We start from the raw sequence: 23,171 nt of genomic DNA, 5'->3' as shown, positions 1-23,171 counted from the left end.
GCTAATCACCATCAATACTTTATATATATTGGATTATTATATATATCTATATGTAATCAATGGAAGAGCTAGATCTTCCTTGCACATATATAAGCATTCTTACCTGTGATCGAGACGCGATATCTGCCTCTCAGGAGAAAGTATATATAAAAGAGAGAGAGAGAGAGAGAGGAATTGAGTTGACTCGATCGATCGATCGATCAGGGTACGAGTGAGAGAATGCAGTACTGCGGCTGCCTTTTTATAGTGGACTTGTGGTTGTCGAGGAGTTGTTTAAGGGAGGAAATTGGCTTTCACTTTAATTTGTAGGAATCTCGTGCATGCACTCAGAGAAGAGAAGAGAATGCCCCGGGACATAGGTGAGTTGGTTACGACGTAACAGACTTGCAGAAGAGGACAAGAGTTCGAATCCTGGCGAAGCCAGGCAATACCCTCCTGCGTCGTAACTAACTCCACTTTCTTGATTTACCTCTTCACAAATGGTCGTGAGGTCGATCGTGTGGGATCGCTAAGGTGACGGATCCACCTTTTGTAGAAGAGAAGAGAGTAGAGTAGGGGCTGGCAATAATGCCCAAAAAGAAATCAAGCAAAAAATTAAAGAAAGAAACAAAAATTAATGCAGATAAAGATCTTAATTAATTATTAGCAGCAGAAAACAAGACGAATCTCATAACAAACAACGACCAAAGAAAAAAGGACACTTGGGAGTTGGCTAAACTACCAATGAACAAAAGCCAAATGAGTGCATGAAGTAAAGGAGAATGTAAAGAAGTAGATACAAGGCAATGCTTGTTGCTTAATTAACATGAGGCTGTTGGACTAATGATAGCATTTATATATCTCATAAGGCCATAAAACTCTCACTTGCAACTCACATAAAACAGTGCTCTTGAGTTTGGATTATTATTATTATTATCTTATCAAAACTTTCAGTCGATCAGCAACCAAAATTTTGATTGATAAATAAGAAGTAAATCTAAAGTTTGAATATTGGAGGTAGATGACCTTCTTTTAGTTCACTTATATTTCGAATAAATTTGGAGGATAATAAAATTGGAGGATAATTCATGCACACTCAGAGGTCGAGCTTTAGAATATTCGTTTTGTGAAATTTGAACTCTGATCTTCTTTTATTTATTTCTTTGAATACTTTACCACTACTGTACCATATCCATGGAGGCTTAATTTGGCCTATTTGAGTTTGTTAATGTCGGTTCATTAGCGGACCTGGCACACGAGTTGTGCAACTTACTTAGTTTGCTTACCTTTTTCATTATGCTCGATCGATACATCTTAATTACCCACCTTTTGATTTACCTGCTATACCATTCAAAATTAGGGCTGGTTCGGTACGGTATACCGAATTTTGTATACGATACCGTATACCGTACCGAAAATTTCGGCATAAAAAAATCTATACCGTTACCATACCGAAAATTCGGTATACCGGAATTTCGATATTTTTGGTATACCGAAATATACCGAATTTTCAGTATATTACACCGAAAATATTGAAAATTTTGGTATACTGATAATTTCGGTACGGTATTATACCGAAAATGTTGCTATACCGAAATACCGAACAATAATAATTGCGTACCGTTACCGATACCGAAAATTTCGGTACGGTATAATACCGTACCGAATTTTTCGGTATACCGAAATTTTCGATATGGACGGTAAATATCGGTATGGTATATGCGGTATATCGAAAATTCGATATTTTTTCCCACCCCTATTCAAAATATATAGTAGTAAGCTAGTAGCAATGAAGCTTTTAAAGCTACACCAGCTCCCTTGCACTCCAATTGGTTCCATGCATGCACCAATGAATCCCTGAACAAAAGAGAGTGCTTTGATTAGTGCTAATTAGTTAATTAATTAATGTGGTGTGTAGTAGTACTACTTGAATTAAGCAATTGATATATATATATTATCCCTATGCTGATTCCCTCCTGGAACACTTGAGTTGGTACTTGAGATAAGGTGGGCAGCTTGTTGTTTTCACATAAAACAGTGGGAAAAACAAACAATATATAGTTCAGTGCTTAATTTTCATTTAATTTCTTCTGCACTTTAATACATATGCTGTTCTTTCTGTCTTTCTTTCTTTCTTTCTTTTTGTGTATATTTGTGGTGCAGGTACTCATAATCAATCATTAGCAATATAATTACATCCCACACGAACTGCTGGTTTTTAAGCATGATGAATATTTTCTTGCATGAATTTCACAGAGAATTAATTTCATGTAGCTAGCTAGCCTCCTCTTCAGTAATTGTGTTGCCTTATGAGTAATGGCAATAATATCCAGCAACTTTTTGATGATTTATATTTCTATACTACAATTGTGTTAGGTCCTAGCTAATTAATATATTTTATAATATAATATAATAAAGATCCTAGGCATTCAGTGTTGGATTGCAAAGTTATGAACCCCTTGGAGAAAAATGACACCAAAAAAACCATTTGATGCAAGTAAAATTTTAGGACATCTTTAATCGATGCATAGTATGATTAGTTGTAAAAGGCTATATATAATCAAGATGAAAATGATGATGAGAACTTTGCACAAATTAAATAGCTTGATCACTTAGCTTATTTTTCACACAATTAAACATTTATCATTAATTATTAGTTTTGTATGTCCATTAATTAATTAGGTGTTAAAAAATGTCTTATGGAAATATTGCATAAAAAATGCATTTGTGGTAGACTTGCTCACCAACTTTAATTTCCTCCTTATTAAAGTACAAGGGCTAGGGGCTTAAAACAAATTCAATAGTAGTATATGGCCTCCCTTGATATCTAACATACTCCGTATGCTCACAATTATTCTTGATAATAGGTGATGACCCTAAAGCGTCGAACAACTTTAGAACTCCCTTAGCGATATATTGCTACAAACTAAAGGACTTAGGCACATTAAGGTACTATAATTGGGCATTGAAGTATATCATGCCTCAACAAGAATATAACTCTCTAGATCTCAAATGCTAGGCAAATCAAATGTTAACCTAACCTATTTCGGTATGCTAGTTAGGTTGCTAGATATAATACAGTTGTTCCCACCCAATGAAAAACTAGAAAAGCGTTATCGAAATTAAAAACTTATCACAAATACAGCATGCCATAGAGAAGTTGTTGGCTATCTAGTGTGTGTCTCACTAGCACTCAATCAAATGTCAACCTATCACACCACTCATTAGCTGCAATACTTTGCATCTTGTGCTACCTAAAAAGAAATCTACACATTGACCTTCTTCTAAGAAGATCTCTAGCTTTTTCATTATCCTATGAGCATTTTAGGGTAATGGTTGCTACCGAAAATGTAAATGACCAATGATTCACTACGAGATTCATTATCCTTTGAATTGAATGTCTTTCTTATATCTTAGAGTTAGTTATATATTCGGCTCATTCACGAGAGTTGAGTATCGTAATGTTATTGACACGATTTTTAAAGTGATTTGTCGATACCACCAAATCAAATTGGAAGAAATGTTTATATAGTCGCTTACTCCTCACAATCTAACTACAACTTCCTTTGTTCTAGACCTATTAGCGAATAGAAAAGAAAGCTAAAATGATTCCATGATCCTACCCTCTTTTATTCACAAGTGCATGAGTCTTTAAAAAAAATTAATGCAAGACATCTTAATTACTAAGATTTGATTATCATGGACGGATTTTCTTAAGGGTTGTCTAGCTCTAGCTCAACCAAAAGATTTTTTTTATTACTTAATGTAAAAAAAAATTCACTATTAGATTTATTATACATTTATTCTTTTTTTATTATTATTTTTTACTTAGCTCATTTCTTCCACACTCAAAGTCCATCCATCCCACCTCCTTTTCTGGATCTGTCCCTGATTTGATCATTTGAAAGCTCATATAATAGCAATTTCTTGAATATTTTTTTTATAATTACAATGGAGGAGTGCATGTTCGCCAATCAATTTCAGCTTTTGAGCTTGAAATGACACCACTCCATGATCAAGTTTTATAAGAATTAGAAAGATAAATAAAATACTTAAAGTAACTTTTTATGGTGTGTGTGTGTGTGCATTTTCTAAAAAGTGGCCACCATGTTTATTGAAAATTAAAGCTCCTTAAGATAGAAGGGGCATTGGAAGTGCTTCCATGATCTCCATGAAGAGATAGCAATGGGACATCAAGGAATGAATTTTTAAGATTCCATTCTAATTGACTATGAATAGTGGAATAATTAATATGAACATACACTATTTATTTTTTTATTTTAAAAATAATAAAACTAGAAAACTTTATGTTTTTCTCTCATTTGGCTTAAAATTGTGCAAGAACTAATTAAAAGAAGATTTGCATTCCATGTTGATCAATTAGTGTTTGTTGATCTAGCTATATCAATTATAGTCAATATAGATGATATTGATTTACTATCATTGTTTTTTTTTTGTTGTAGTTTGGGAATCTTACAATTTAATTAAGGGCATGACTCTTTATTAAATAATTAAAATAGAGACAAAAGCATTTGCTTGTTCCACTGAAGTGGTGATGTTTAATTAATTAGACTAATATTTTATAATCCTCAGAGGAATTCCATCATTTCGTTTGCAATAATGAGAAGAAGTGATAAAAAGCTTCACTAATCATTAAATAATTATTGTTTCAAGCATTAATCATTAATTAGACTGTGACATGCATACTTGTCAATTCTTTTATTTTGGGAAGAAAAACTAGCTAGTGGTTCATCATTTCAGTAAAGGTGGAATCTGTCATCCCAGCGGTTCCACACGATCGACTTCACGATCATCTATTAGGAAGTAAATCGAAAAGTTACAGTTGACCACTATGGAGAGGGCATTGCCTCGGCTTCGTCGAGATTCAACTTTCTTTGCCTACTTCAGCAAGTATGCTCCGTATAACCAACTCAACTATGCCCCTATATATAATCAAAAAGTTTCAATATTGCACACTTTGCCAATCAAAATTAACAAGAAAAAAGTGTCCATTGTAAATTGAGCTAAAGAAACAACATTGGAGGTTGACCATGTAAATATTTAGGCTTTAGTCATTTGAGGAGATCGTTAAACAACAACAACATGGCGAATCATTGTTTGATTGTTTAAGCCCCCGGGGCATAGCTAGTTTGTTATGACGCAGTAGAGTTAAAAGGCAAGAGTTCGAATCTTGACGAAGTCCATTGTTTTTCTCGATTTACCTCCTCACAGAGAGTTGTTTTTTGTAGAGAGAGAGTTGTTTAAAATGAGATGAAGACCCAAGAAGTTATCTTTGATGATTAGATTTTTCATTAGGGAAGAAAAAATTATGATAAAATTTAAAGATCACAAAGTTTAAACAAAAGGTGTATTCTTCATCTTTTGTACTAGGATAATAAAGAAAAGATCATTTGTAATATAATGTGGTTCGATTAAAGCCTTAGTATAATGAAATAAATTAAGTCATTATGATCTAAGATCAAAAGCATTGAGACACGTACTCGTATACTTTGTTCACACTTAATTATGTATAAACAATTTCTTACTTGCTTTGACATATATATATCTCTAAACTTCATCTCATTCTCTTTAATGACCAAAATCTTAAGGTGCCATTGCTACTCTAGGACATAATAAACTAAAATGAGGTGAAAAATCACAATCTCAAACAAACAAACAAAATTGTATTTCATATAATTGGGCTTGCGCTTTTGATATGTCTCTTTTGTTTGTTTGATATGTCTTACGGTGCATTAGCTACGTGAGCTCGTTGCACATTCCACCCACTTCAAGTGTCTTATTTGTTGTGCAATCGATTTCAAATCAAGATTTGAATAAGTTGATAAGTTTGGTTTGACTCAATTTAGATTTTGATATTTAATTAATATGCTAGTTAGGTGTTAAATAGTTCTAGGTTGACCAAATACTTGACAGTAAAAAATTCAAGTGAGTCATGGAGGATCAGACACTTGACACGAGATGGAAAGTCCAAATAGGTCATGGAGGATCAGACATTGAGCACGAGATGGGAAGTTCAAGTAGGTCATAGAGGACTAGATATACTTGGCATGAAATGGAAAGTCTAAGTGAAGAGAGTCAAGGTTGATCTTAGCTCTCACTTGACATTTAGTATTATCGAAAGTTCAACAGGGGTGGAAAGTTGTGAGTAACGACAAAAACGAATAGTCCAAAAGGGACCGTTAAGGTTAATCGCCCAATACTTGGTGATTTGAAGTACTGGCAGGTTAAGGTTGATCGATGTTAATGGCAACAGTGAAATCCTGGTAGATTAAGGTCAATCAGATACTAAGCAACAAGGAAGTCCCGACAGGTCAATGTTGATCGGATGTTAGGCAACGAGAAAGTCTTGGCAGATCAAGGTTGATCAGATGTCAGACAATGACGAAGTCCCGACAGATCAAGGTTGACCGGATGTCAGACAACGAGGAAGTCCCAATAGATCAAGGTTGACCGAATGTCTGGCAACGATGAAGTCCTAGAAAGTCAAGCTTGATCAGATGCTAAGCAACGAGACATCTTGACAGGTCAAAGATGATCGAATATCATGCAAAGGAAGTCTGAAAATGATAGAGCAAACTTTCGAAGGTCATAACTTTTGACTCATATATCAGAATGATGTTAGTACCGATGGAATCAAAATATCTTCACAATTGTATGATATTGTCCACTTTCGGCCTAAACCCTCATGGTGCTGTTCTTGGGCTCTCCCCAAAAGGCCTCATACCAATAGAGATACTTTCCATCTTTTTAACCTCCTGATTTTTTCCATATACTTTAGATGTGGGACTATGTTTGCACCCTTGCAACCCAACAATCCCCCCCTCAAACAAAGGACCACAGGTCTCCCTCAACGTCATTTTTGATGTCTGAATCCTCGACCCACTAGGACTTTTTGCCCCTCGGTCCACCGACCTACTAGGACTTCCCACCTAGTCGCAGCTAGGACTTTTTGAACTTTTTGCCTCTCGGTCCACCCGACCTACTAGGACTTCCCACCTGGTGTCTGGTCATCTGGATTCAGACACCCGACCTACCATCCGGCTGTTAGTCCGGTGAAGAGCGGTCTCGCTCTGATACCACTTGTTAGTACCGATGGAATCAAAATATCTCCACAATGGTATGATATTGTCCACTTTGGGCCTAAACCCTCATGACTTTGTTCTTGAGCTCTCCCCAAAAGGCCTCATGCCAATGGAGATACTTTCCATCCTTTTAATCCCATGATCTTTTCTATGTACTTTAGATGTGGGACTATGTTTGCACCCTTGCAACCCAACAAATGAGACGATCTTTGGTGTAAAACGGAGCTTGTTCAGAGATGTATTTTGTTTCTCAAATCAATTCGACTGATTATGTGTATCAGTCGACTGATTTGGATCAGAATCGAACAGAAGTAAATTGATTCGACTGATTAGGGTAATCAATCGACTAGTGCTGTTTCAGAAACGTATAGAAATAAATTGATTCAATTGATTGACAAATCGATTCGATTGATATTTAAAAAATCGATAAAATCAGACAGGATTTTAGAAGATTCAGAAGTCATTATTTAATCAGTGACCAAATTAATCGATATCAATCGGATAGAAATCAACCCCAACAACTGTACAAATAGGTTTTTTCTTGAAAGAGGAGTCAGTTCTTGGGCACAACTTAATTCACATAGCTAGCCTTCAACTCGATCGATCATTCCAAACATGCTACACATGGCTTCTCCCAAAAACTATTCATTGATGCAAAATTAAGTCGAAGTCAAACCAAGTCGATATTAGTGTCACATATATAAAGGAATGGAAGAGCCAATTTTGACTTCAATTCCTTGGCATAAGAAAGTCTCAATCTGAATATAGAATCATGGATTTGGCCTAAATTTGGCCTTGAGAAACCTATGATTTTGATGGAAAGAATGAATGCACTAATTCAGGAATAAAATTCCCTTAAGCTTCTCCTTGCCTTTTTTTTTTTTTTTTTTTCTTCTTAAAAAATATATTAATGGTAGCTTTGGGAATTATTGTTGAAGTGAAGTGAAGTGATTTATGCATGGTGCAGAATTTTATCTTCTACAAAAGTGTGCTTAAGAGATTAACATCAAAATATAATATTGATATGATTTATGATGAGAATTTTGCTTTGGAATTTACTTTTTGTTCTTGGCTTAAGTAGTATTATCACTTATCATGTCTGTGATTTCGCTTTCAGTACTCGAACATTTTACGAATATGGTGCATCTTCTCATGGAAGTCTAGCTAGCTTCATTGCAAAACAACTGGATGAAGTCGATCAAGATAAACAAAAAAATAAAAGCAAAAACAAAATTATCAAAATTCTTTATGTTGCAAGCTAGCTCAAATTGTTAAACTAGGTCTAATTTACCTCCTGTATGAAAAAATTTCAAATAATTTTTTTGTCTTAACTCGTGTTCCCGCGTTCATCACTTATCACTACACGCATAAGTTAGTCATGCTATTATTCATAAACATGTGAAAACTCATAGTTTTGCGAGTAAATAATATCATACATCGGAATATTTAGCTTTGGATCTTTTCATATTGATACTTATATATGCAACACTATCATAGTATCGTATTCCTTTTAGGTGAGCACTAGGAACATTTAAAAGAGTGTGTATAAAGAAACTCAATTGATTTTTTTTATGGATGATCGATCACTTATGATTTTATTGATAAGACATGATGATTGAAGTGCACTCATAGGCTTGTAGTTTAATATCTAACTCTATGCCAACTGGCTCACTTGATATATATGATAAAGGAAAACTGCTTTGGGTTTAAATTTAGTTCAATTCTTATAAAGAAATTAAATGATAACTTGAGAATTATCATTTAAAAGAGAATTTTTTTTTCGACTGGCTCGCTCGCTCGCTTGCTACTAACTAGTTGGATCGAACCCAATTGCTAATGGTGCAAAATTTGCCGAAGTACCAAGGGCGTTAGGGTTTTCTGGCGATGCTTAAGTTATTAAAAGTGTAGTTATTAGAAAGATTAGCCTCTTTTGGCAAAAGTCCAATGAACGTTTGCATAACAATGTATCTTGATATTTATAGATATAGATTGAGAGAAACTTATAGAGATCATAGCCATAATATTTAAAAAATTAAGGACCGTTTAGTTATTCGGTCATTAATTTCAATCGTCAAGTCATTAATCTCAACTTAATTGTTATCGGTTCTAGCTCATGATCGCGTGGGTAGTAGTGGCTATCTTAAAAACACTTATAGATGAGCCATGGATGTAGCTCACTGAACATGGAACAAAGCTCGAAGAGTTGAACTGAACTCAGAGTGAAGAGTTCGAAGAGCTTAAAGAGTTGAGCTCAAAGCGGAGTTTCGAGAAATTGAACTTGAAAAGGAGAGTTCTAAGAACTAAGCTTGGAGTAAAGAGCTTAGATGAGAGAGTTGGGAGAAGTTAAAATGACAAGCTAAGCTCGGAGTGGAGAGCAAGAACTATATATATATGCGCGCGATATGTCAACCTGAAACAAAGTCACATAGGCATGACCTACTGATTTAGAATAAAATCATTACCAAGGTATCGACCTCATATTGTATTAGTTCTTGATTTCAAAATTTGACAAGAATTTAGAAAATTAATGAGCATGAATTGGGAATAAAGAAAAAAATGTATGTAGAAAACAAAAATCCACACATGATCATGTCTTACTCAAAAGCTAAGAGCAACATCAAATCAAGACATGATTTATATGATTGTGCTCATCTCACCCCAAATCCCTCAGAATCTGTCCTCAAGTTATGTGAAAGGAGATAAATCACAAAATCAACTTATAACTGACCGTCAAATAACTAGAGGATGGGAAAGGAATTTTTCCTTTGCTCCATTGTAGTAAGTATACCATGCTCTAATCAATTGGACACCCTGTGAGGACAAGACATGATTTATACAATGATCGTAGTAAATGGTCCACGAATGGATTTTGAAGATCGAATCATTTCAGGATCAACATGCAAAGCTTGTACTTGATGTTCAGACTCCATTGGCAGGTGGTACAGAACAGTCCATCAGCATCACAATCAGAGGAGACTTCTGCGCCACTTAATCTGAGAAGTGCAGTACAACAAAACTTGCCATATCTATACAATGATGATTACAGAATCTACCAATCAGTCGCAAATTTCGGCATCGAGAGAAAACTACAAAAGTGAGTTCACAAAGCTGTCCATATACGTTTTCAGATAAGGACAAACTAAGTTGGCAAATGAAATCTGTTGACTCTGCTCCTGAAGGTTAACTCAGCCGACTGCCAATCTGCCTTGTGAAGGTTCGAGTTTGCTGGTCAATGGAGGAGTGTCAGAGCACATTAGCCATGGAACACAAGATTAATACCCGAAGAAGAATTCTTGAAATTATCAAAATTTGGAGTAAATCAACAGACACAATCTTGCTTTCCTCCAAATCCACATACGCTGAGCTTTTGAACACTCTTGTATGGCTGCCAAATTTAAAAATGCATGTATTGGCAATATGGAAGACTAAATTAAAGAAAGTAGCAAAAGGAAAAATGACCATTAGAGAGACTTTAATCCTCAACGACTTTGAACCAATTGGAGCCTGTTTAGGTTTCAGAAAAGGATCAACTTTCATCGTTAGGAGCGGTTTCGGCATCAAGCCTACTTAGGATACTGTCATGCCATTTTGAGAAACCGTCACGGAGAGCAACCCGCATCCAAGGATGCCTACATTGCTCCATAGCTTCAGATAAGGTAACCCATGATTTGTGGCGGGTGCTTTGCTCTGGCCATGATTCGAGCTCCTCCCTCACTTGCATTGCAAAAACAGCCGCTTTGCACAAACCTTCGGGGCTGAATTCATCTTGAAGGGTTTTGCTTTTGAAGAAATAATCCCCCAAAAATGACTGACAAGAAAATGTAAGTTAGCTGCGGAGAAAATAAATAGAAGGAACTAATCATGCATCCAATAAAGAAAGACATGAGAAAGTTTAAGCTTCTCCTACCATATGAGAAGCATCATAATTGAAGAATAGCATTGTTTTCGTTCTTTCTTATGTAAAATTATAGTTTTTCTTCCTTTAAATTTAGGATCTTCAACTCTTCTGTTAGATCTTTCATTTACTTTCCAGAATTACAAGTAGCTAGCATTAGCCAAATGCCCATTTGTATGATAAGATTGTTAGTTGTAATAGCACAAACCAATCAGGCTGTGCCACATAAGATATTCTGAATTATTTAACAAGGCAGAGCAAACCACGTCAATGTTGGTCCCAAGCTCGGATGAAAAAGGGCGAGGGTTGCACGTTATGTTACCAATCAATGTGGACTTTCAAATAAATATTCAATGAATGAATCCATCAAACTATTATGCTAATGGTAGATTATTCCCCGGAAGAAATGCATTGCAGACGTCTTGGCAAGAACCGCTATAACTCCATGAGAACTTGAGTGTAGTATTAAATATACAAAAGTTCGCCTTGCAAGGTTCGATTGTAACATATTGACAAGAATCACTACATCTCCATGAAAACTTGAGTATAATATTAAATATGCAAGAATTCTCACACTATAGGTTAGCTAAGAATAAATATTATTGGAAAATTAGTTGTCTAAGATTTAGAACATGGAATCTAAGAATGCTCACTGGTAAAGCCATGGAGATAGTAGATACGATGATTAAGAGAAGAATTAATATTCTGTGTGTACATGAGATAAAATGGATAGGAGAGAAGATAAAAATAATAGAGAATTTGAGTTTTAAGCTATAGTACACGGGAAAGAATAAAACAAAAAATGGAATAGGTATTATCGTAGATAGTTCGCTAAAGGATAAGTAATAGTAGTTAAAAAGGATATAGGATTATAGCTTTCAAGATAGTGGTAGCAAAATAAACTATTAATGTAATTAGTATATATGCATCTCAAGTAGGAATAGATGCAAACACCAAATCTAAGTTTTGAGACAACCTAGATGAGGTATTATAAAATATTCCATTAAACGATATGATTTTAATAGGAGTCTAATTGGGCATGTCAGAGTGAAAAATGAGGAGTATGATAGGGTGCATGGGGGTTATAGGTTTGAAACAAAAAATGAAGAAAGAAAAACTATATTGGATTTTACAATAGCATATACTAGTAAATACATTTTTCAAGAAAAAAGAACACTTGATCACCTTCAAAAGTGGAAATAATAAGTTGTAAATTAATTTCTTATAGTTAGAAGAAGGATAGAAAGATTTGTAAAGATTGTACGATCATCCTTGGAAAAACTTAACTACCCAACATAGGTTAGTAGTATTGGGTATGCACCTTAAACATAGTATCAATACAAGGCAAATGTGCACGACTCCTAAAATTAAATAGTGGAAGTTAAAGGATGAAAAACAAAACATATTTAGAAAGAGGGCAAGAGAACAAGTATTAGAAGAAATATACGGCGACTCAAATACGATGTAGGATAAGATAAAATTAGAGTTGAAAATAGTAACCAAGAATGTACTCGATGAGTCAACGGGTCGTGCACCACCAAGTAAAGAATCTTGGTGGTGAAATGAAAAAGTACAGAAAAAAGCAAAGAAAAAATAAATAGCCTATAAGGTATTATAGGCTTGTAAGAATAAAAAAAATTTAAAAAGTATACAGTAGCCAAGAAAATAGTGAATCAAGCAAAAAATGAAACCTATGAACACTTATATCAAAAATTGAATATAAAAGAAGGGGAAAATAATATTTACAGAACAGTTAAAGCGAGAGAGAAGAAGATAATAAATCTTATACAAATAAGATGTATTAAAAATGAATGCAATAGAGTACTATTGAATAATGAGAAAATAAAAGGACGATGGAAGAAGTATTTTCATCAACTTTTTAATGAAAGTTTAGGTGAAAAATTTAACTTAGGTAATTTAAGTAGGTCAAAGGAGTATAGAAATTTAAATTTTTATCGTAAAATTCAAACTTCAAAAATAGAATAAGTTTTAAATGGAATACAAAATGGAAAAGTAATTAGATCTAATGATATTCCGATAGAGGTATGGAAGTGCCTAGGAAAATAAGATATTGAATGGTTTACAAAGTTATTCAATTTGATATTGAAAACGAAAAAAATATTTGATTGATGGAGGGTAAGTATTCTAGTTCTCTTATATAATAACAAAGAAGATATACAAGATTGTGCGAATTATAAAAGTATTAAACTAATAAGTCATATCATGAAACTTTAAGAGAAAGTAATAGAAAAAAGACTAAGGAAAGAGACCACGATGATCGAAAATCAATTTTGATTTATGCTTGGAAAGTCGACAACAGAAATTATACACTTCTCAGACAACTAATTAAAAAGCATCGAGAACAGAAGCAAGACTTACACATGGTATTCGTTGAACTAATTAAGGATATGTATGAGGATGTAATGACAAGAGTGAAGACTTCATACAGATTAACTGAAATGTTTCACATAAGAATAGGGTTACATCAAGGATAAGCTCTGAGTCCTATCTTTTTACACTAATTATGGACGAACTCATTGGACACATCTAAGATACGATACCGTGGTGCTTGTTGTTTGCAAATAATATTATTTTGATAGATGAGACCTGCGAAGGAGTAAATGCTAAACTCGAATTATGACAGGAAACACTAGAAGTAAAAAGTTTTAGGCTTAATAGAGTAAAGACAGAATATATGAAATTTAAGTTTAGTAATATTAAACGTAATAAGACAATTGTTAAGATAAAAGATGATGAATTGTTTGTAACTGAGAATTTTAAGTATTTATAATCATGTTTGCAAAAAATGGTAGGATTGAGAAAGATGTCTTACATAGAATACAAGTGGACGGTTGAAATACAAGATAGCATCAAGTGTTCTTTGTGATCGTAAAGTACCTTTAAGGTTAAAAGGAAAGTTTTATAAAATAGCAGTTAGACCTATTATGTTATACGGAACTAAATATTAGGCTATAACCCGAGCACATAAGCAGAAGATGAGAGTTACAGAGATGAGGATGTTAAGGTGGATGTGTGGGCATACAAGGATGAACAAGATAAGAAATGAAAATATTAAAAAGAAATTTAAGATTGCACTTATTGAGGGAAACCTCCGAGAGACATTTTAAAATGGTACAAATATATATGTAGGTGACCAATAGATGCTCCAGTTAAGTGATGTAAAACTATAATAAATGTACATATTAAACGAGAAAAACCAAAGAAGACTTTAACAACAATAAAATAAAATAAAATTTACTTAAATATAAATGATATAGTAGGGGATAGAACTCAATGGCATAGAAGGATTCATATAACCAACCCCATGTAATAAGATGAGGCTTGATTGTTGTTATTGTTGGTGTAGTATTCAACAAGGCAGAGCAAAGAGATGGACTAGATAGAAAGGGCATAAAAATTAAAAGTAGAATTAAAAGACCTAATTATTTGGGGTCAGATGCATGTACATTTATCATCCTAAACTTGTTGCGGACAAACGTCTTGTAGTAAAACTATAAGGAAAAAGAATCGTTTCCTGACCAGACTTCTTAGATCCATAGCACATGACTCATGACATTACTCCAAATTAACTCACCATGTTCCACAACCATTCCTACATTGTCGAGCAATGTTCTTGACAATTAGAAGCAGATTTGCATCCGTAAGCTAATAATGTGCCTTTTAGCTAATGCTATTGGAGATTATGATAATTGTGTTTTTGAAAATTATTGATTATTTTACTCGAAACTGCATATCAAAGAATGTTGATTAAAACCTTGCAACTGTGTACTTCTGAGCGCTGGTATAATGAATGCCAATTAAATTCAATAAAAGTTTTTCCTCTTCCAGATAATAATTCCACTCAAAAATTTAATAAGGACATGGATATATGTTAAATTTACCACTATATCTCCTCTCACTCCTGCTTCTTCAAGAGCCTCCCTTGCGGCTGCCTCTTCAACTGTTTCATCATTCTCCCATCCTCCCTGTGAAAGGAGAAAAAAGATAGAAATCATAAAATAAATGCATATCTACTGAATAGCCATTCATATGGATACAAAAGAAAATTGGACTTTACAAGCATAGAATATTTTAGACAAGACAAAATAAAGATTTGATTGGAAAAAGGCAAGTGATTCTACACAACTCTACATCATAGATACCTCCACAGAGCCTGTATATCCATCACCATATGTGACTTGGTAGAAATCGCTTAATTTAATTTTAATTTCACTGAGCAATAAAATAAAACTTTAGGGTGGGTGCAAAATGAACCATCAGCAGCAAGCTTCAGACTATAAACCAAACAAAACTGAAGATTCATGATTAAGACTGGATATCTGTTTCGTCAATAAAGAAAACTATAGATATATGTTTCACAAATTTAATACGATGTGCATCAGTTTGGTTAAGTTATCTAAGAAGCAACAATTAGAGACATTATCAGGAAAGCAACTAAAGGTATAATGAAGTAAATAAAAGACCTTCAGGGTGCAGCCACTACTATGAATAAGATGCACATCTTCACTTACCAAAAACAAAAATTGTTGTCGATTAGTTTGTTCGACCAAAAAGAAACAGGAAACATATGCCTTCGCATAAGGGTGAGCAAAGAACCAATCCAGTACATAACCAATCTGAACTGACCCAAAATTCTGAACATTTTGCCTTTTGGGTTGAAAAATATAATATATTCTGCTATTGTGGGATTTGGATATCATTATCAAGCAGTGTAGCGGTGCGTTTGTTTTAACTATTTGTAGTTGGCTATGACTCTCCTACTTCATTGAGCTCTATGCAAAACTAATTAATTAATTAATTTATATTGAGTAATGTTTTATTTGATGTCCTTTATTCTTTAGTTTTTATATTTTCCACACTTATAAATTCAACTTTTTGAACATTGGAATCTATTGAACATGTCCATAATATTTCAACCTATTTCCTCCCATGTTAACAACCAGTTACACCTTAGTATTTGTTTATTTTTATCCATTCTAATATTTTCTATATATAATTCATGATACCAATAAACCTAAATCAACCCACGTTTAATAATGTAAATATATCATTTATTGAAAACTTAATTAAATAGATTGTTACCGTTCACCAGTCATTGCTATCTCTAATTAACAAGAGTAATTTATTCCATCAATTAGTACTTATTGTTGAATTCTAAAAACACTAATTGTAGGAAAAGAGTGCTATTAAATTTGAGAAAAAAGTAATTTGGACTTGGATGTTGAATTTTAGTCTTTGATATGCTATTGCATAGTCTGACTAATATGTTTATACTTATGTATGGATTTTAGTTACAGATTTTTTTGACTTTTAATATCAGAATCAAAATTTTGCATCACTGAGCAAATAGTCTTATTGATAGTAAGTGCTTTGGCAATAAACTAAAACCTTGGCGACCAACTTAACCTAACCCAGCCAAAGTTGGATAGAATTTCCTATACTTGGTTTTAGGTTCCAGTAAAATTTTCTTGATCCAAAAAACTTGGATCAAGTCAATTTTTGGAACCAATCCAATCAGACTCCCTTACTCTGTTTTACAAAACTTTGGTAGAACATAATTATGGTACTCGCAATATTAGATAATTGCTAATAAGAATTTGTGAAGCTTTAAAATTAGCTAAAAGAACGGTTTTAAAGATAAATCAATGGGTTGCTTGATCAACGATCACCAGTGTTAAAAGAGAAGTAAAATACAGGAAACCTGATTGTGCTAATTGGTGACCTGGTAAGATCTTTCTTACAACTGAAGTACTAATATAGAATGCTTGGTGCTCTAACAAGAGTGAAGATATATAATTTATGATTATGTTACTAAGCAATATAACTTGTAAATATATAGTAAATTACCTATGCACTAGTTTTATAACATCAAGGAATTCCATATTTTCAAATGCAGTCCACGTGAATTTTCATACCTTTGGAAACAGAAGCCCTGGTCCACTGGGTGAGTTTATCATAAGAACTTCAACCTCCTTGTCAAGTTTATCATATGAAGTATCATCACAGTTCCGATAACGAAATGGAATACACCTACAAATATGTTGCATGTTAGTTCATTGATGGACAGAACTGCATAAAAAATACGTAAATAACCAAAGATCATCACTAATCACACAATTGCAGTCTAGAAAACATGGAAGCTCTATCAAGTACTAACACAAAAACTATCATTACTTCCTACATAGAAATTCATAGAATGATAAGCATATGGTTCGAGTGAAGTTAAGGTTTCTTGCAAGCACACATAACTTTATGAATACAGAATCAACAAGGGGAAAAATGGGGTAAAAAATATGAACCAAAAACGCATGTAATTCTACTATTAAAATAAGCAATGTTCTTTCGTGGTTAAGAAAAAAAGTGAAGTAAATTCACAAAACATGAGGAGAAACGTCTGTAAAATAGAGAAATAAATATTTTTTGAGGACCTATATTCATGATAGATCAAAGAAATTCACTAGTTTCATATAGAGGGTGATAGATCTTTGGAAAAAGGAAGAAACCAGATATCCGTAATTCATGTGCATTTCTCTTCTTCAGAATGATATCGAAATTAACATTTAAATAGTTTGCTGTCTCTAATTCACTCCAATAAATTTTCTTTGATCTTACCTATGACTAGAGTGGCAGCATGCCTATGAAAGTAACGTAAACTCATACCTTTGTCAGACATGAACTTTGAGGTCATTATCTGGTATATTCCTCAAGATCTCCCAATAATGTGTAACTCTAGGTAGTGATGGTGGAACATACTAGGAATAGAAGAAGTTGTCCAACGTGTATATCTTTTTCTTCATTTGTAAAAGCTTGAATTTAAAGGCTTTTATATTAATTAATTTGAAAGGAAGCTCTGTTTACTCTAGCACAAATCTAACTATGCGTGCAATGGTTCTTTGCTAAAGGAATCCCTCATCTTAAGGATAAAATGTTTATATCAATGGATGTATGGAACAAAGTATATGGACTATGGATCTATAGATGCTATGTTCATGTGAGCCTAAATGGTGATCCAATCATATCGATCAATATTACCATGGCACAGTGAACTATTTGCACTAATCTAATGTGCGATCCCATAGAATGAGGGGACAAGGTCCAAGAAGAGAGGAACAACATGGAATAAATGTAACAATCTTGGAAGAATGAGTAAACATCAAACCATCAAATGAGAAGAATAATTCCATGTAGAAACATTCCATAGAATAGGTCAATTTTGAAGACCATAAAAGACAGGAAACTGAATCTTGTAGACCATTGACTTGTAGACCATCAAAGAAGTAATTTAACACCCCCCCCCCCCCCCCCCCCCCCCCTCTCTCTCTCGCACACAACTACACCCCCTTGTGGAAGGTGGCTCCCAAAGAGAAAAAGAAGGTTCCTGCATCCAATCACGAGCCAAACTCGCTGCCGCTTCATCTGTGGACTTGATCCTATGCATGTGCCCCCAATAAAATGATATCAAGGTCAATTTTGAAGTCTACAAAAGACAGGAAACTGAATCTTGTAGACCATCGAAGAAGTAATTTAATCCCCTCTTCTCTCTCGCACACACAGACTGATTTGTTCCACCTCTGTACCAGCAGCACCCTGCCACCTTGCACAACTGAATGCACCTTTCTTCCCTCGGTTCAACTACACCCCTTTGTGGAAGGTGGCTCCCAAAGGGAAAAAGAAGGTTAAGGTTCTTGCATCCAATCATGAGCCAAACTCGCTGCCACTTCGCCTGTGGACTTGATCCTGCATGTGTCCCCAACAAAATGATATCAAGGTCAACTATAGGCAATGACATCCAACAACACCGACAATGGCAAACACACTTGCAGAGGAGTTCTAAAATCAACACTAAGCAATTGTACTAATATGTTAGAGGAAAGTCACACAGCACAGTTCTAAAATGTTAGAGGAAAGTCACACACCACAGTCACCTTATTTAGAACAACATTTCTAGATCATGAACGAGGGATAAAACATAAGAAGCGGGGGGTGGAGGTCAACTATAGGCAATGACATCCAACAACACCGACAATGGCAAACAAACTTGCAGAGGAGTTCTAAAATCAACACTAAGCAATTGTACTAATATGTTAGAGAAAAGTCACACACCACAGTCACCTTATTTAGAACAACATTTCTAGATCATGAACGAGGGATAAAACATAAGGAGGGGGGGGGGGGGGGGGGGGGGGGGGGGGGGGGGGGGGTGGTGTTCTGCCCATCTTTTTTTCATAGAAGGAATTCTAAGAACCATGTCATGCTCTCTTTGGACCCTTGGAAAGGTGAGCAAATTGGGGGATGGCCAAGCTCCACCAGATAGATATGTTAAGGAGTATTTAAGTGAATTTAAGAATCTCCATACCCACGGCTCTTAGGAGGTAGATCATTTTATCTCAAGACTACTTTGAATCTACAAATAGAATTAAAGGTGCATTATCCAAGTCTTCAAGTGTGGCCTGCAAGGATGTGAGGGTCTAAAATGTCTCAATTGATAGAGCCAACCAACAACTGAAGTTCATCACTTGCCATCCAAGCTTAACCAATGTCGAGATGACCAAACAACATGAAATTGCAACCATGAGTGCAAGCAGTTATGAAGAAGCAACAACAGACCAAATAGTTCCTTAATGTCAAATAATGCAAGTGTTAGCTATCATCCGCTCACATCTTGTTTTTGGCATCATTAACTCAAGAAGCACAAACAACTTTATCATTACACATCTAGCCAACCAATAGGTGCATCTTGTAGTAGACATGGAATGTATAATACTTGATTTCTTATTCTTCCCCAACTAAAATTTGATGTTATACTAAGAATGAAGTGGTTGAGCATGTTGGATCCCATCCTCTTGAAATTCAATGTCATGACCATGAAAATCACAAAACAAAACACAGAATGTAAGTAAAGCAGGAAGGGATCCAACAACGGAAGCGATCAAAATCTCTGAGGAACAAACAAAAATCAATTTAACAAATGACAACATTAGTAGCAAAGAATGATCACTAACTCCAAGAGTCAAGGAGACCATCATCACCCAAAGAGTCGTCCAAGGAAGAAGCTAAGAAACCAAACAGGTAGCCAAATCTCAAGCTCGAGGACAAGCATGATCTTGATGGATGGGTAGGAAATATGATCCCTGTAGAATCGGAGCGACACAGTCTAAGAAGGGAGGATCGACATAGAACAAGTCTCAAAAGGGTCAACATGGAACAAGTCTCAAAAGAATGAGCAAATATTAAGTTGCTCGATAAGATGAATAATTCCATGCAAAAATATTGATTAATTCCTATCAGGTCCGCATCCATGACATCTAATTCCTATCAAACAAGTATAACTAGACAATTAAAATCAAATCAATCTCATCTTTAGAAGTTGATCTCAGAAAGTGAAAATAATCTCGATTAGGTCTTCATTTCTACCGCAGATTCATCACCGATAGACAATGAATAAAAATGATTCTTCAAATTGGTGACTATTTCAGGATGCCTCTATGCTAACACATCCTCATGCTGGAGGAAACAAAATGGAAGAAGACGAACTTTTGGTTCACTTGATCAGGAACGAATATAATTCCGCAGTGCGATGATATGTGGAGGTGAAAAGCGGCAAACTCTCCCTCCTTCCAAGTCAACTTTTATATGCAAATGTCAAAGCGAATGGGGCATCAATCATGCAGTCACTGTAATGAAATATTATAGATCTAACAAATGCCCTTATTCCACCAAAGCGAAATCACCACTATCATGCTCAACTTCCAAGTTGCAATGTACCATGAGAGAGTAATCAAAATGATCACTTTCGTGCAACAAAACCATCGTATTTCCCAGGTAACACACTAATAAAGAACAGGCACCAAATATCGATCCATACCCGGGCGAAAGCTACATGAGAACTAAAATAAACCCTTTTGGTAAATTTACTGCTCCCCGTATCTCACACAAAACTACAGAGCGACGGATTCGTATTCGCTCAGTGGTTCTAATCTATGATAAGTAGATCAAGCACGCTGGCAAGGAATGCCGAAAGCAACGGGAATCAGATCAATCAGCATATGAAAAATGCAGCGATGAGGCAGCGATGAAGCAAGCAAGCAAGCAAACAAACAAACAAAGTTAAAACTTGGAAACACGAAGACACTCAATTACGAGATCCACAAAAGAAAGCTTCCACTAGAAACACCAAAAAAAGAAATGCGAGGAAGCGTCGTAGGAGGACGAACCCGGCAACAAGGCGACAACCGGCCTCGTATCGCTGCTGATGTCGACCGGTGCGGGCCACCAAATCGCACATGCTCTCTTCCCCTTCCGTGTTCCCTTTCTTCCACACTCTTTCTCAGCGACCCTTGCTCGCCTTTTTTTCTTCCAACCCTGCTGCTGCCTCTTTGTTCGTCTTCTCTAGTAGCGACCCGGAGGGAGGAGGAGACTCCAGATTGGATTGGAATCAGAAGAAGGTCGAGCGACGAGGAGAGGAGGGAAATGGGAAGGGAGAAGCGCAGCCGGGGGAACGGAGTACCGGCGGCAAGGGAGAGGGGAAATGAGTAAAAGCCAGAAATGGCAAGGGGGGTGTGAGCGCAGCGCAGGGGTGTCCTTTTCTGTTTTCTATTTTTGGGTTTGTTTGTGTGGTGAGGACGTGGCTCTCGACCGGCCGTTGGTCAGTGCTCGACCGAGGTGGGGGCGCGCTCCACGGCCGTTGCGTAGAAGAAATAAGGGCATTTTTGGTAATAAATTTTAAAGAAAGAATTAGAATAATTCTTTTTTTAATAATAAATAAATAATTTAATAATATTATTCAAGATATAAAAAGGCCACAAAGCCATTCACATATAGCAAGAAGTAATTATGTCTTGGACATGATTGAGTTGGTTACTACAAAATAAACTTATTAAAGTGAATAAATAACGGTCGAATCTTGACGAAGTCGAAATAATATCTTTTCTGTAATAGTCAACTATAATTTGTCGATTTATCTCCTCAAAGATGATTATATAATTGATGAGACTGCTAAAGTGGCAGATTTCATTTTTTTTTAAGTAGTTATCATGCTTAGAATTTAGAATAATAATAGTATTTGATTCTTGGAATCATTTGATAGGTGTATTATTTTAAGAAACAATCATAATAAGTATAAAATGAAATTGAAGTCTCAAAACTATTTCACACTATATCAAGAACCCTAGATATTAGAGTTAAATACATTTTAAAAGAAATTAAAAATGCAGCTCTTATTTTACAAGCTTAAGCTTGATTTGAGCTATCAAACTTTTAATTCAAACTTATTTAAAATTTTTATATTTTTAAATTTATTTTATTGGTTACTAACTTTCTCATTTTATTCATTAATTATGTGCTCACTATAATAGTTAGGACAATAGAAAATAAAAAGATAAAATATAAAAATAGAATACAAGCACACAACATGTCAATTATTTTACATGTTCAAAACCTTGAGATTCATTCTCTACGATCTAGAGTCCTATCACAATCACTATTATTTTTTTCCTTATCGGACATCATCCAAAGGCAGAGAAATTTTTTTATAAGACCTATTATTACAAACAACACAAACAAAAATACTAAAATATAAATGATAATAAATTCAATGCAAATGAATAATTTTATAAATGAATCTTTGTTTTGCTCACTTTTTTATTGTTAAAGGCTTGGAATGCAGCAATACTTGCTCACGAACCCTCAAGTATTGGTGTATCAAAATTTTCATGAAATCCTCTTTTTATATTGTTAATGATTGAATCTTGCTTATCAATTAGCTGATTTCCTAGAATTCAAATGTTACTCAACGACTTCTTCTAGCTCAACATCTTGATCACTAGTTGATTGCATGTCTCTTTATCAATTGGTAGACCTTCATCAATCAAAGTCAACATCCAATCAACTTTGACCAGTCAAGACTTGACCATTTTCAAACATTCATTCCTCCTTGACAACGACAGAGACAAAAATTTTATAACCTCCGGGTTGATCCCAAGCAGGTTGATCGAAAAAAAGCCCCTAGACTACCTTCCTCTCTTACACACACACATTCTTCCCTGCCACTTTGATGTTATACAGAGATCCTCCTCTTCAAGATTGTCGCCCCCTCCTCCCCCCTCCCCCACATTCCCCCCCCCCCCCCCCCCCCACAGCTAAAGTACGGGTAGGGTAATATGTGGCTCCGCTCT

General features: G+C 35.0%; 1 protein-coding gene across 3 annotated transcripts; it reads right to left on the bottom strand.

Annotated features, from left to right (window-relative positions):
• Window positions 1-9,754: 9,754 nt before the first annotated feature.
• Window positions 9,755-21,535, bottom strand: LOC141846434 (nudix hydrolase 16, mitochondrial-like). 3 transcript variants are annotated; one of them, XR_012603337.1, is made up of 5 exons: window positions 21,213-21,535; window positions 16,914-17,028; window positions 14,880-14,963; window positions 10,554-10,890; window positions 9,755-10,467 (listed from the first exon to the last, which is right to left on the bottom strand). XR_012603337.1 is itself a non-coding variant. In XM_074734480.1 (5 exons), the coding sequence occupies exons 1-4, from the start codon at window positions 21,281-21,283 to the stop codon at window positions 10,609-10,611; spliced, it is 552 nt and encodes a 183-aa protein (XP_074590581.1). In that variant the 5' UTR covers window positions 21,284-21,535; the 3' UTR covers window positions 9,755-10,467; window positions 10,570-10,608. The 3 variants fall into 3 exon arrangements, 2 of the variants coding, with proteins under 2 accessions (XP_074590581.1, XP_074590580.1); XM_074734480.1 differs by having other exon boundaries at window positions 10,570-10,890; XM_074734479.1 differs by lacking the exon at window positions 9,755-10,467 and having other exon boundaries at window positions 10,474-10,890.
• Between the last annotated feature and the right edge of the window lie 1,636 nt (window positions 21,536-23,171).

This window comes from Curcuma longa, chromosome 15 (genome assembly GCF_044706935.1).
Source record: "Curcuma longa cultivar G26 ecotype Majalengka, Jawa Barat chromosome 15, ITB_CL_G26_1.1, whole genome shotgun sequence".
In the NCBI taxonomy this organism is placed as follows: Eukaryota; Viridiplantae; Streptophyta; class Magnoliopsida; order Zingiberales; family Zingiberaceae; genus Curcuma; species Curcuma longa.
Note: the sequence above shows the minus strand (reverse complement) of the source record. Positions and strands in the feature narration are given on the sequence as shown.

Excerpts from the sequence above, each read along its gene's own strand:
- LOC141846434 (XM_074734480.1), bottom strand. The coding sequence starts at position 21,283 with ATGTGCGATTTGGTGGCCCGCACCGGTCGACATCAGCAGCGATACGAG. Across the intron at positions 17,029-21,212 it reads GGTTGTCGCCTTGTTGCCGG|GTGTATTCCATTTCGTTATC; the intron begins GTTCGTCCTCCT and ends ACATATTTGTAG. Across the intron at positions 10,891-14,879 it reads GAGTGAGAGGAGATATAGTG|TCATTTTTGGGGGATTATTT; the intron begins GTAAATTTAACA and ends TTTTCTTGTCAG.